Source organism: Lepisosteus oculatus, chromosome 14 (genome assembly GCF_040954835.1).
Source record: "Lepisosteus oculatus isolate fLepOcu1 chromosome 14, fLepOcu1.hap2, whole genome shotgun sequence".
In the NCBI taxonomy this organism is placed as follows: domain Eukaryota; kingdom Metazoa; phylum Chordata; class Actinopteri; order Semionotiformes; family Lepisosteidae; genus Lepisosteus; species Lepisosteus oculatus.
In genome coordinates, this window is record NC_090709.1 from 37174596 (window position 1) to 37189818 (window position 15223).

The 15223-nt window shown below is 58.6% G+C and overlaps 1 protein-coding gene across 1 annotated transcript in view; it reads right to left on the bottom strand.

The window, feature by feature from the left end:
- Positions 1–6936: 6936 nt before the first annotated feature.
- Positions 6937–15223, bottom strand: part of gnl1 (guanine nucleotide binding protein-like 1) — a 34435-nt gene continuing 26148 nt past the window's right edge. Inside the window, exons 10-12 of the mRNA XM_069199082.1 lie at positions 11483–11645; positions 11124–11264; positions 6937–7485 (exon numbers count right to left, since the gene is read on the bottom strand). Of these exons, the coding sequence (XP_069055183.1) occupies positions 7217–7485; positions 11124–11264; positions 11483–11645 (573 nt within the window). The 3' untranslated portion in view covers positions 6937–7216. The remainder of the gene's footprint in view (positions 7486–11123; positions 11265–11482; positions 11646–15223) is intronic.

Below are 15223 nucleotides of genomic sequence, written 5' to 3' on the forward strand. Positions count from 1 at the left end.
AACGATCTCTCCTTCACTTTTTATATGTGGTAGTGTCCGTCCAGTCCCAAAATATCTGTGTGTGTGTCCTGTGATGGACTGGTGTCCTGTCCAGGGTGTGTGAGTGTCTGTGTGTGTGTGTCCTGTGATGGACTGGTGTCCTGTCCAGGGTGTGTGTGTGTCCTGTGATGGGCTGGTGTCCTGTCCAGGGTGTGTGTGTGTCCTGTGATGGGCTGGTGTCCTGTCCAGGGTGTGTGTGTGTGTCCTGTGATGGACTGGTGTCCTGTCCAGACTGTGTGTGTGTGTGTGTGTGTGTGTGTCCTGTGATGGGCTGGTGTCCTGTCCAGGGTGTGTGTGTGTGTGTCCTGTGATGGGCTGGTGTCCTGTCCAGGCTGTGTGTGAGTGTGTGTGTCCTGTGATGGGCTGGTGTCCTGTCCAGGGTGTGTGTGTGTGTGTGTGTGTGTGTGTGTGTGTGTGTGTGTGTGTGTGTGTGTGTGTGTGTGTGTGTGTGTGTGTGTGTGTGTGTCCTGTGAGGGGCTGGTGTCCTGTCCAGACTGTGTGTGTGTCCTGTGATGGGCTGGTGTCCTGTCCAGGCTGTGTGTGTGTGTGTGTGTGTGTGTGTGTGTGTGTGTGTGTGTCCTGTGATTGGCTGGTGTCCTGTCCAGACTGTGTGTGTGTGTGTGTGTGTGTGTGTCCTGTGAGGGGCTGGTGTCCTGTCCAGGGTGTGTGTGTGTGTGTGTGTGTGTGTGTGTGTGTGTGTGTGTGTGTGTGTGTGTGTCCTGTGAGAGGCTGGTGTCCTGTCCAGGGTGTGTGTGTGTGTGTGTGTCCTGTGAGAGGCTGGTGTCCTGTCCAGGGTGTGTGTGTGTGTCCTGTGATGGGCTGGTGTCCTGTCCAGGGTGTGTGTGTGAGTGTGTGTGTCCTGTGATGGACTGGTGTCCTGTCCAGGGTGTGTGTGTGTGTGTGTGTCCTGTGATGGGCTGGTGTCCTGTCCAGACTGTGTGTGTGTCCTGTGATGGGCTGGTGTCCTGTCCAGGGTGTGTGTGTGAGTGTGTGTGTCCTGTGATGGACTGGTGTCCTGTCCAGGGTGTGTGTGTGTGTCCTGTGATGGGCTGGTGTCCTCTCCAGGGTGTGTGTGTGTGTGTCCTGTGATGGGCTGGTGTCCTCTCCAGGGTGTGTGTGTGTGTCCTGTGATGGGCTGGTGTCCTCTCCAGGGTGTGTGTGTGTGTGTCCTGTGATGGGCTGGTGTCCTGTCCAGGGTGTGTGTGTGAGTGTGTGTGTCCTGTGATGGACTGGTGTCCCGTCCAGGGTGTGTGAGTGTGTGTCCTGTGATGGAGTGGTGTCCTGTCCAGGGTGTGTGAGTGTGTGTGTGTCCTGTGATGGGCTGGTGTCCTGTCCAGGGTGTGTGTGTGTGTCCTGTGATGGGCTGGTGTCCTCTCCAGGGTGTGTGTGTGTGTGTGTCCTGTGATGGACTGGTGTCCTGTCCAGGGTGTGTGAGTGTGTGTGTGTCCTGTGATGGGCTGGTGTCCTGTCCAGACTGTGTGCGTGTCCTGTGATGGACTGGTGTCCTGTCCAGACTGTACCCTCGGCTGTGCGTGGTCACGCGATCACCAGGGGAACAAGGCGCTGTATCTCGGGGACAAGAGCAGCACTAACGAAGGAGGTGAGTTTCATGGTTTGTGCCGTCTGTAGGGGGGGGCAGCTTCACGGAGCTGTGGAAGCGATACTCTCTCGTCGTGGGAGACGTCTGCGTGTCCTCCCGGTGCTACTGAGTCTCTTCAGTCTGGAGGGAGGGTCCCACACTGACAGGCTGGAGGAACTGAGTCTCTTCAGTCTGAAGGGAGGGTCCCACACTGACAGGCTGGAGGAACTGAGTCTCTTCAGTCTGAAGGGAGTGTCCCACACTGACAGGCTGGAGGAACTGAGTCTCTTCAGTCTGAAGGGAGTGTCCCACACTGACAGGCTGGAGGAACTGAGTCTCTGTAGTCTGAAGGGAGGGTCCCACACTGACAGGCTGGAGGAACTGAGTCTCTTCAGTCTGGAGGGAGGGTCCCACACTGACAGGCTGGAGGAACTGAGTCTCTTCAGTCTGAAGGGAGGGTCCCACACTGACAGGCTGGAGGAACTGAGTCTCTTCAGTCTGGAGGGAGTGTCCCACACTGACAGGCTGGAGGAACTGAGTCTCTTCAGTCTGGAGGGAGTGTCCCACACTGACAGGCTGGGGGAACTGAGTCTCTTCAGTCTGGAGGGAGGGTCCCACACTGACAGGCTGGAGGAACTGAGTCTCTTCAGTCTGAAGGGAGGGTCCCACACTGACAGGCTGGAGGAACTGAGTCTCTTCAGTCTGAAACACGGAAGACTATAACCTGGTGTGCTGTATGTTTTCATAACTAATTCACGAACTCAGGCAACATTATCACTAGCTGAGTATCTGACCAGGTGTAACTGGGTGATATTTACACATTCTAGTATCTTAATCACAAAGGTCCCCACCCCTCTATTGAAAACTTCATTGTGTCCTCTGTCCTACACAATGCTACTGTGTGATCGTTTGGATGGTAGTTGGTTCATTAATGGTTTATTAGGGAAATGTAGCTGTGCAGTTTCTTCAGATATGAGCAGGTTATCTTCTGTGCTGCTGGCCGCGTGCTGCTGTGTCCACACCAGAGACACAGGAGTGTGAACTTGTGACCTAGCCACTCCTGTCAGATAAGGGGTTGTGGTACTGAAGCCAGGGCAGGTTGCTTAGAGACACCCAGGCTGACACACTCGTACACTCACTCACAATCTCTCACACACACTTGTACACTCACTCACTCACACTCACAATCTCTCACACACACTCGTACACTCACTCACTCACACTCACAATCTCTCACACACACTCGTACACTCACTCACTCACACTCACAATCTCTCACACACACTCGTACACTCACTCACACTCACTCAATCTCACACACACACTCGTACACTCACAATCTCTCACACACACTCGTACACTCACTCACAATCTCTCACACACACACTCGTACACTCTCTTAAATCTCTCACACACACACTCGTACACTCACTCACACTCACAATCTCTCACACACACACTCGTACACTCACACTCTCTCACACTCTCTCACACACACACACTCGTACACTCACACTCTCTCAATCTCTCACACACACTCGTACACTCACTCACACTCACATTCTCTCACACACACACTCGTACACTCACTCACACTCACTCACAATCACTCACAATCTGTCTAGTCCTGGTCCTGGAGGGGTCAGTCAGTGTGTGTGTCTGCAGCAGGGCTGTCCAGTCCTGGTCCTGGAGGGGTCAGTGTGTGTGTCTGCAGCAGGGCTGTCCAGTCCTGGTCCTGGAGGGGTCAGTCAGTGTGTCCAGTCCTGGTCCTGGAGGGGTCAGTCAGTGTGTGTGTCTGCAGCAGGGCTGTCCAGTCCTGGTCCTGGAGGGGTCAGTCAGTGTGTCCAGTCCTGGTCCTGGAGGGGTCAGTCAGTGTGTGTGTGTCTGCAGCAGGGCTGTCCAGTCCTGGTCCTGGAGGGGTTAGTCAGTGTGTCAAGTCCCAGTTCTGGAGGGGTCAGTCAGTGTGTGTGTCTGCAGCAGGGCTGTCCAGTCCTGGTCCTGGAGGGGTCAGTCAGTGTGTCCAGTCCTGGTCCTGGAGGGGTCAGTGTGTGTGTCTGCAGCAGGGCTGTCCAGTCCTGGTCCTGGAGGGGTCAGTCAGTGTGTCCAGTCCTGGTCCTGGAGGGGTCAGTCAGTGTGTGTGTCTGCAGCAGGGCTGTCCAGTCCTGGTCCTGGAGGGGTCAGTCAGTGTGTCCAGTCCTGGTCCTGGAGGGGTCAGTCAGTGTGTGTGTGTCTGCAGCAGGGCTGTCCAGTCCTGGTCCTGGAGGGGTTAGTCAGTGTGTCAAGTCCCAGTTCTGGAGGGGTCAGTCAGTGTGTGTGTCTGCAGCAGGGCTGTCCAGTCCTGGTCCTGGAGGGGTCAGTCAGTGTGTCCAGTCCTGGTCCTGGAGGGGTCAGTGTGTGTGTCTGCAGCAGGGCTGTCCAGTCCTGGTCCTGGAAGGGTCAGTCAGTGTGTCCAGTCCTGGTCCTGGAGGGGTCATACCTGGAGTATGTTTTCTGCTGATCTCTCTGTGATTCTCGCCCGATGGCACACTCTAGGGTGGAACGGTGGCTCTGTGGCTCAGGATCTGTTCCTGTGGCTGGAGGGTTGCTGGTTCGAGTCTCACGGCCGGCAGAGGAATCCTACTCCTTTGGGCCCCTGAGCAAGGCCCTGAACCCCAACTGCTCCAGGGGCGCTGTACAATGTCTGACCCTGCAATCTGACCCCCAGCTTCTCTCCCTGTCTGTGCGTCTCATGGAGAGCAAGCTGGGCTCTGCGAAAAGACACATTTCTAATATGAGACGTTGTATCTGGCCAATAAATAAGGTGATCTCTCCTAACAGCTCCTGTGTTGTGTGTTTTTGTCTTGAAGCTGGAGGACCAGAACAAGGATGATAAAGAGATGAGGTGCAGCAGTATGAGGGATCACGAGGACAGAGTCCAAGACTACAAGAAAGTCAATGAAAAATGGGGTCACCCCTTCCACCGAGGTCACCTGAATCCCAACATGTACCAGCAATCGGAGGAGGACAAGCGCGCCACCTACACCCTGACCAACGCTGTGCCCATGAGGTCAAAGTTCAACCAGGGGCCCTGGAAACGCTACGAGAACAGCGTTCGCTCTCAGCTGCCATCCAAGTGTATATCTGGAACAACCGTCTACATTGTGACCGGGATCATCCCCAACAAAGATAAGCCTCAGCCCAGCGCGAAGAAACCGAAGTTAAGCGGAGACCAGGGGATCATGCCCTACGGAAATGAGAGTCAACCAGGCGCTTGGATCTCGGAATCAGACGACGATGGAGAGCCCAGGTCGAAGAAACCGAAGTTCAGTGGAGACAAGGGGCAAGACAAGAGGCTGGCTGTGCCGGAGTACATCTGGTCCGCCTACATCTGTGAGCCCACTGCGGGTCAACTGCAGGGCAGCGCCGTCATCGGAAACAACGACGAAGCCAACCCCGTCAGCAGCTTACTGGGACAGCGACTCAACAAAGAGAAAGAGACGGACTTTCATGTAGTGGAAGTGTCTATTGCAAAGCTTGAGACGATTCTGGGCAAAAGGTTTCATAACAATGTGAAGATATTTAACTCCACATCACCTATTAAACAGATTAAAGTCCTCTCGCAGGTCTAAAGGTCCCACAGTAGTGTCCCGTCGGCTCCACACTCTGTTTCCGCCCTTAAAGAAATAAATCTCTGCAGCGGCTTCTCTCGTCTCGTGCTCCTGCTTTCCCACGGCGAAGCCGGAAGCTCTACGGACGTTTCCAGTCACCAGCCGGGCCAGGAGGTGGTGTACGCTGTGGGCACGACCCTGAGCCCCCTCTGCGGGACAGGCTCAAGGCCACTGGGTGTGGCAGTGTCATCGCTTGGACTGCCGTTTCACTTTCCCTGCCTGTCCTGATGTTTGTTCTGGTTCACTCTCTCTCTTAATATACATTCCATAATGTGTATTACATCATATAACATTATATTACATTGTAATAATATAATGGTGTCCTGGCCAAATTACCCCCCTGCTCTTTACCCATCATGGCCTCCTAATAACCCCCCTCTCTGAACTGGCTCCATCACTCTGCTCTCCTCCCCACTGAGAGCTGGTGTGTGGGGAGAGGACTGGGGCGTCATCCAGGTGGGGCTGCACACTGGTGGCGGTAGTGGGATCCCCATGACCTGTAAAGAGCTGCACACTGGTGGCGGTAGTGGGATCCCCAGGACCTGTCAAGAGCTGCACACTGGTGGCGGTAGTGGGATCCCCAGGACCTGTAAAGAGCTGCACACTGGTGGGGGTAGTGGGATCCCCAGGACCTGTCAAGAGCTGCACACTGGTGGGGGTAGTGGGATCCCCAGGACCTGTCAAGAGCTGCACACTGGTGGGCGTAGTGGGATCCCCGTGACCTGTCAAGAGCTCTGAGCTCCGGGTGCAGTACTTGGTCTCCCTGGTGCCCTCTAGGGGAAAGGTTGGCGAAGTGCATCCGATCGATTGCTTAGTCAGGGGTCCCCAGTCCTGGAGCCTCTCCCAACAGACAGACAGACACACACACACACACACACACACCCACCCACCAGCCACTCTTCCTTCCAGCTGAGATTTTAATGACCCGGAGTCCGGCAGCCCTGAAGAACTCCCACGTGATCGTACGGATGTCTGCACGAGGCCGACCGATCGCGGGAGAGCGGTACAGAGCAGTGGCTCTCAGAGGGTGGTCCGCCGAGACCATTTTCAGGACACAGACGGGGGGGGAGTGGAGGGGGGCGTCTGTGCCGGGGTGTGGGTGGTCCGCGGGCCAGGGGGCTCGGAGGGCCGCTGGTCTACAGGATACTGGGAGCTGGGAACCAGCAGCTCACAATACCCCCCCCCCCCCCCCCCGCTCCCTCACCTCGTTGGTGCAATCAAGGCCCCAGTCAGGCCAGTAGGAAGGCCTGAAGACTGGGGTCCGAACAGCTCCCCCCAAAATCACCGGTTCGGAAAACGGGGGGGGGTGTCTAGTTCTGTCCCGCCCTTACAGGCCAGCTGGACCGCCCCGGGCCCTGACCTCTGACCCCTGCCCCTGCCCTCTGACCCCTGCCCCCTGCCCCCCGCCCCAGCGCAGAGCGAGCGAGCGAGTGTGAAACAGATCCCCCTCGGGCCCTGACCCCTGCCCCCTGCCCCCACCCCAGCGCCGAGCGAGCAAGTGAGAAACAGACCCCCCTTGGGCCCTGACCTCTGACCCCTGCCCCCTGCCCCCTGCCCCCTGCCCCCTGCCCCAGCGCCGAGCGAGCGAGTCTGAAACAGACCCCCCCCGGGCCCTGACCCCTGACCCCCCAGTGCCGAGCGAGTGAGAAACAGCCCCCCGGGCAAAGAGACGGTGATTCAGAAGGGTTTTATTGTTCCAGTCTCACAGTGCGGAAGCCGATGTCGACCTGGTCCAGAGAGTCCCCCCCTCGCGCACACTGGTCCCTCCAGTCACTGACCAGAACAGCGCCCCCTGTGGCCGCCCGCGGGACTGCGCCCCCTCCTCTCCCAGCAGCCCCGGCGGCCCCTGACCTTCGCCCCAGGAAGGAGTTGGCTGTACAGGAAGTCAGTGGATAAACGTGCCGTGGGAGAGGGGTATAGTGGGGGTTCAGGAGGAGTGGGGACCCCCCCATCACAGACACTCGTCCTCCCCCAGCAGGCTGAACATGTTCCTCTGCGTGGGGCGGTCCCCCGCCCCCCGCCGTGGCCCCCCGGCCCTCTCCTCCTCCTCGTCCTCGGCGTCGGCGTCCCCTGCGCCCTCCTCTTCCTCCGGCCCGGAGCTCGACGCCTCCTCCTCCTCCTCCTCCTCCTCCTCCTCCTCTGAGCCCCCAGCGCCGCCGTGCTGCTGGGCCGCCTGCAGGGCGGCGATCTCGGCCGTCTCGGGGTGCGCCTCCCACACAGCTGAGAGAGAGAGAGAGAGGGGGGCCAGAGTGAGTCAGACAGGTGAGAGACAGGGGTCGGGGAGAGAGAGAGAGAGAGAGAGAGAGAGAGAGAGAGGGGTCAGGGTGAGAGAGATAGGGGTCAGGGAGAGTCAGACAGGAGACACACAGCGGTCAGGGAGAGAGGGGTCAGGGTGAGTCAGACACGAGACACACAGGGGTCAGGGAGAGTCAGACAGGAGACACACAGCGGTCAGGGAGAGAGGGGTCAGGGTGAGTCAGACAGGAGAGACACAGGGGTCAGGGAGAGTCAGACACGAGACACACAGGGGTCAGGGAGAGTCAGACAGGAGACACACAGCGGTCAGGGAGAGAGGGGTCAGGGTGAGTCAGACAGGAGAGACACAGGGGTCAGGGAGAGTCAGACACGAGACACACAGGGGTCAGGGAGAGTCAGACAGGAGACACACAGCGGTCAGGGAGAGGGAGAGAGGGGTCAGGGTGAGTCAGACAGGAGAGACACAGGGGTCAGGGAGAGTCAGACAGGAGACACACAGGGGTCAGGGAGAGTCAGACAGGAGACACACAGCGGTCAGGGAGAGAGGGGTCAGGGTGAGTCAGACACGAGACACACAGGGGTCAGGGAGAGTCAGACAGGAGACACACAGCGGTCAGGGAGAGAGGGGTCAGGGTGAGTCAGACAGGAGAGACACAGGGGTCAGGGAGAGTCAGACACGAGACACACAGGGGTCAGGGTGAGAGAGAGGGGTCAGGGAGAGAGAGAGAGAGAGGGGTGAGGGTGAGAGAGAGAGAGAGGGGTCAGGGAGAGTCAGACACGAGACACACAGGGGTCAGGGAGAGTCAGACAGGAGACACACAGCGGTCAGGGAGAGGGAGAGAGGGGTCAGGGTGAGTCAGACAGGAGAGACACAGGGGTCAGGGAGAGTCAGACAGGAGACACACAGGGGTCAGGGAGAGTCAGACAGGAGACACACAGCGGTCAGGGAGAGGGAGAGAGGGGTCAGGGTGAGTCAGACAGGAGACGCACAGCGGTCAGGGAGAGTCAGACAGGAGACACACAGCGGTCAGGGAGAGGGAGAGAGGGGTCAGGGTGAGTCAGACAGGAGAGACACAGGGGTCAGGGAGAGTCAGACAGGAGACACACAGCGGTCAGGGAGAGGGAGAGAGGGGTCAGGGTGAGTCAGACAGGAGAGACACAGGGGTCAGGGAGAGTCAGACAGGAGACACACAGGGGTCAGGGAGAGTCAGACAGGAGACACACAGCGGTCAGGGAGAGGGAGAGACGGGTCAGGGAGAGTCAGACAGGAGACGCACAGCGGTCAGGGAGAGTCAGACAGGAGACACACAGGGGTCAGGGAGAGTCAGACAGGAGACACACAGGGGTCAGGGAGAGTCAGACAGGAGACACACAGCGGTCAGGGAGAGGGAGAGACGGGTCAGGGAGAGTCAGACAGGAGACACACAGCGGTCAGGGTGAGTCAGACACGAGACACACAGGGGTCAGGGAGAGTCAGACAGGAGACACACAGCGGTCAGGGAGAGGGAGAGAGGGGTCAGGGTGAGTCAGACAGGAGACACACAGGGGTCAGGGAGAGTCAGACAGGAGACACACAGCGGTCAGGGAGAGGGAGAGAGGGGTCAGGGTGAGTCAGACAGGAGACACACAGGGGTCAGGGAGAGTCAGACAGGAGACACACAGCGGTCAGGGAGAGGGAGAGAGGGGTCAGGGTGAGTCAGACAGGAGAGACACAGGGGTCAGGGAGAGTCAGACAGGAGACACACAGGGGTCAGGGAGAGTCAGACAGGAGACACACAGCGGTCAGGGAGAGGGAGAGAGGGGTCAGGGTGAGTCAGACAGGAGACACACAGGGGTCAGGGAGAGTCAGACAGGAGACACACAGGGGTCAGGGTGAGAGAGAGGGGTCAGGGAGAGTCAGACAGGAGACACACAGCGGTCAGGGAGAGTCAGACAGGAGACACACAGCGGTCAGGGAGAGGGAGAGAGGGGTCAGGGTGAGTCAGACAGGAGACACACAGGGGTCAGGGAGAGTCAGACAGGAGACACACAGCGGTCAGGGAGAGGGAGAGAGGGGTCAGGATGAGTCAGACAGGAGACATACAGGGGTCAGGGAGAGTCAGACAGGAGACACACAGCGGTCAGGGAGAGGGAGAGAGGGGTCAGGGTGAGTCAGACAGGAGAGACACAGGGGTCAGGGAGAGTCAGACAGGAGACACACAGGGGTCAGGGAGAGTCAGACAGGAGACACACAGCGGTCAGGGAGAGGGAGAGAGGGGTCAGGGTGAGTCAGACAGGAGACACACAGGGGTCAGGGAGAGTCAGACAGGAGACACACAGGGGTCAGGGTGAGAGAGAGGGGTCAGGGAGAGTCAGACAGGAGACACACAGCGGTCAGGGAGAGGGAGAGAGGGGTCAGGGTGAGTCAGACAGGAGACACACAGGGGTCAGGGAGAGTCAGAGAGGAGACACACAGGGGTCGGGGTGAGAGAGAGAGGGGTCAGGGAGAGTCAGACAAGAGACACACAGGGGTCAGGGTGAGTCAGACAGGAGAGACACAGGGGTCAGGGTGAGTCACACAGGAGACACACAGCGGTCAGGGAGAGTCAGACAAGAGACACACAGCGGTCAGGGAGAGTCAGACAGGAGACGCACAGCGGTCAGGGAGAGTCAGACAGGAGACACACAGCGGTCAGGGAGAGTCAGACAGGAGACACACAGCGGTCAGGGAGAGTCAGACAGGAGACACACAGGGGTCAGGGTGAGAGAGAGAGGGGTCAGGGTGAGTCAGACAGGAGACACACAGCGGTCAGGGAGAGTCAGACAGGAGACACACAGGGGTCAGGGAGAGTCAGACAGGAGACACACAGCGGTCAGGGAGAGGGAGAGACGGGTCAGGGAGAGTCAGACAGGAGACGCACAGCGGTCAGGGAGAGTCAGACAGGAGACACACAGGGGTCAGGGAGAGTCAGACAGGAGACACACAGGGGTCAGGGAGAGAGAGAGAGGGGTCAGGGAGAGTCAGACAGGAGACACACAGCGGTCAGGGAGAGTCAGACAGGAGACACACAGCGGTCAGGGAGAGGGAGAGAGGGGTCAGGGTGAGTCAGACAGGAGACACACAGGGGTCAGGGAGAGTCAGACAGGAGACACACAGCGGTCAGGGAGAGGGAGAGAGGGGTCAGGGTGAGTCAGACAGGAGAGACACAGGGGTCAGGGAGAGTCAGACAGGAGACACACAGGGGTCAGGGAGAGTCAGACAGGAGACACACAGGGGTCAGGGTGAGAGAGAGAGGGGTCAGGGTGAGTCAGACAGGAGACACACAGCGGTCAGGGAGAGTCAGACAGGAGACACACAGGGGTCAGGGAGAGTCAGACAGGAGACACACAGCGGTCAGGGAGAGGGAGAGACGGGTCAGGGAGAGTCAGACAGGAGACGCACAGCGGTCAGGGAGAGTCAGACAGGAGACACACAGGGGTCAGGGAGAGTCAGACAGGAGACACACAGGGGTCAGGGAGAGAGAGAGAGGGGTCAGGGAGAGTCAGACAGGAGACACACAGCGGTCAGGGAGAGTCAGACAGGAGACACACAGCGGTCAGGGAGAGGGAGAGACGGGCCCTACCCTGCTGTGTGCTGAAGGCGGGGGGCCTCAGGCACAGACACAGCCGGCCGTCGGTGGCCAGGCGCAGGAGACTGTTTGCCGCGCGGTAGACGTCGTTCCTGGCGGCCTTGGCCGTCTTGTAGCCCCTCTTCTCCGCCCAGGCTGGAGGGGCAGAGACAGAGAGAGAGAGAGAGAGTGAGACAGGCAGGGCCAGACACCTCCTCCTGGGTCCCCGAGGACACTTCCTGAGGTCGGGAATCACTTCCTGAGGTCAGGGGTCGCGCGTCTGTGATTAACCGTCGTCAGCAGCCAGAGGGGGGCGGGACCGAGGCCGCAGGTGCTCATGGGAAGCGCCGAGGGGGGGGGGGGGGGGCGATTACCTTCGCAGATGTCCCAGGCTGTCCAGGGGGGCTCCTCTGACCCCCCCTCCGCACTGGGGTGTCTCAGCTTGAGCAGGGCTGGGATGGGCACTCGAGACGCCAGGTACCCCACCGAGCTGTAGGGCTCCTGGATCTGGGACACGGGGTAGATCCCAGCCAGGACCTGCAACACAGGACACTCACTGACCGGCTGGACACTACAGGACACTCACACTGACCAGCCAGGACCTGCAACACAGGACACTCACACTGACCAGCCAGGACCTGCAACACAGGACACTCACACTGACCGGCTGGACACTACAGGACACTCACACTGACCAGCCAGGACCTGCAACACAGGACACTCACACTGACCAGCCAGGACCTGCAACACAGGACACTCACTGACCGGCTGGACACTACAGGACACTCACACTGACCAGCCAGGACCTGCAACACAGGACACTCACACTGACCAGCAAGAACCTGCAACACAGGACACTCACTGACCGGCTGGACACTACAGGACACTCACACTGACCGGCTGGACACTCACACTGACCAGCCAGGACCTGCAACACATGACACTCACACTGACCGGCTGGATACTACAGGACACTCACACTAACCAGCCAGGACCTGCAACACAGGACACTCACACTGACCAGCCAGGACCTGCAACACAGGACACTCACACTGACCGGCTGGACACTACAGGACACTCACACTGACCAGCCAGGAAACTACAGGACACTCACACTGACCAGCCAGGACACTACAGGACACTCACACTGACCAGCAAGGACCTGCAACACAGGACACTCACACTGACCGGCTGGACACTACAGGACACTCACACTGACCAGCCAGGACACTACAGGACACTCACACTGACCAGCCAGGACCTGCAACACAGGATACTCACTGACCGGCTGGACACTACAGGACACTCACACTGACCAGCCAGGACCTGCAACACAGGACACTCACTGACCGGCTGGACACTAGAGGACACTCATACTGACCAGCAAGGACCTGCAACACAGGACACTCACTGACCGGCTGGACACTACAGGACACTCACACTGACCGGCTGGACACTACAGGACACTCACACTGACCAGCAAGGACCTGCAACACAGGACACTCACTGACCGGCTGGACACTACAGAACACTCACACTGACCAGCCAGGACCTGCAACACAGGACACTCACACTGACCAGCAAGGACCTGCAACACAGGACACTCACTGACCGGCTGGACACTACAGGACACTCACACTGACCAGCAAGGACCTGCAACACAGGACACTCACTGACCGGCTGGACACTACAGGACACTCACACTGACCAGCCAGGACCTGCAACACAGGACACTCACACTGACCAGCAAGAACCTGCAACACAGGACACTCACTGACCGGCTGGACACTACAGGACACTCACACTGACCGGCTGGACACTCACACTGACCAGCCAGGACCTGCAACACAGGACACTCACACTGACCGGCTGGACACTACAGGACACTCACACTAACCAGCCAGGACCTGCAACACAGGACACTCACACTGACCAGCCAGGACCTGCAACACAGGACACTCACACTGACCGGCTGGACACTACAGGACACTCACACTGACCAGCCAGGAAACTACAGGACACTCACACTGACCAGCCAGGACACTACAGGACACTCACACTGACCAGCCAGGACACTACAGGACACTCACACTGACCAGCAAGGACCTGCAACACAGGACACTCACACTGACCGGCTGGACACTACAGGACACTCACACTGACCAGCCAGGACACTACAGGACACTCACACTGACCAGCCAGGACCTGCAACACAGGATACTCACTGACCGGCTGGACACTACAGGACACTCACACTGACCAGCCAGGACCTGCAACACAGGACACTCACTGACCGGCTGGACACTAGAGGACACTCATACTGACCAGCAAGGACCTGCAACACAGGACACTCACTGACCGGCTGGACACTACAGGACACTCACACTGACCGGCCAGGACCTGCAACACAGGACACTCACTGACCGGCTGGACACTACAGGACACTCACACTGACCAGCAAGGACCTGCAACACAGGACACTCACTGACCAGCTGGACACTACAGGACACTCACACTGACCAGCAAGGACCTGCAACACAGGACACTCACTGACCGGCTGGACACTACAGGACACTCACACTGACCAGCAAGGACCTGCAACACAGGACACTCACTGACCGGCTGGACACTACAGGACACTCACACTGACCAGCAAGGACCTGCAACACAGGACACTCACACTGACCAGCCAGGACCTGCAACACAGGACACACACACTGACCGGCTGGACACTACAGGACACTCACACTGACCGGCCAGTACCTGCAACACAGGACACTCACTGACCGGCTGGACACTACAGGACACTCACACTGACCAGCCAGGACCTGCAACACAGGACACTCACACTGACCAGCAAGAACCTGCAACACAGGACACTCACTGACCGGCTGGACACTACAGGACACTCACACTGACCGGCTGGACACTCACACTGACCAGCCAGGACCTGCAACACATGACACTCACACTGACCGGCTGGACACTACAGGACACTCACACTAACCAGCCAGGACCTGCAACACAGGACACTCACACTGACCAGCCAGGACCTGCAACACAGGACACTCACACTGACCGGCTGGACACTACAGGACACTCACACTGACCAGCCAGGAAACTACAGGACACTCACACTGACCAGCCAGGACACTACAGGACACTCACACTGACCAGCAAGGACCTGCAACACAGGACACTCACACTGACCAGCCAGGACCTGCAACACAGGACACTCACACTGACCAGCCAGGACACTACAGGACACTCACACTGACCAGCCAGGACCTGCAACACAGGACACTCACTGACCGGCTGGACACTACAGGACACTCACACTGACCAGCCAGGACCTGCAACATAGGACACTCACACTGACGGGCTGGACACTACAGGACACTCACACTGACCGGCTGGACACTACAGGACACTCACACTGACCAGCCAGGACCTGCAACACAGGACACTCGCTGACCGGCTGGACACTACAGGACACTCACACTGACCAGCCAGGACCTGCAACACAGGACACACACACTGACCGGCTGGACACTACAGGACACTCACACTGACCAGCCAGGACACTACAGGACACTCACACTGACCGGCTGGACACTAGAGGACACTCACACTGACCAGCAAGGACCTGCAACACAGGACACTCACACTGACCGGCTGGACACTACAGGACACTCACACTGACCAGCCAGGACCTGCAACACAGGACACTCACACTGACTGGCTGGACACTACAGGACACTCACACTGACCGGCTGGACACTCACACTGACCAGCCAGGACACTCACACTGACCAGCCAGGACCTGCAACACAGGACACTCACACTGACCGGCTGGACACTACAGGACACTCACACTGACCAGCCAGGACCTGCAACACAGGACACTCACACTGACCGGCTGGACGCTACAGGACACTCACACTGACCGGCTGGACACTCACACTGACCAGCCAGGACCTGCAACACAGGACACTCACACTGACCGGCTGGACACTACAGGATACTCACACTGACCAGCCAGGACCTGCAACACAGGACACTCACACTGACCGGCTGGACACTACAGGACACTCACACTGACCAGCCAGGACCTG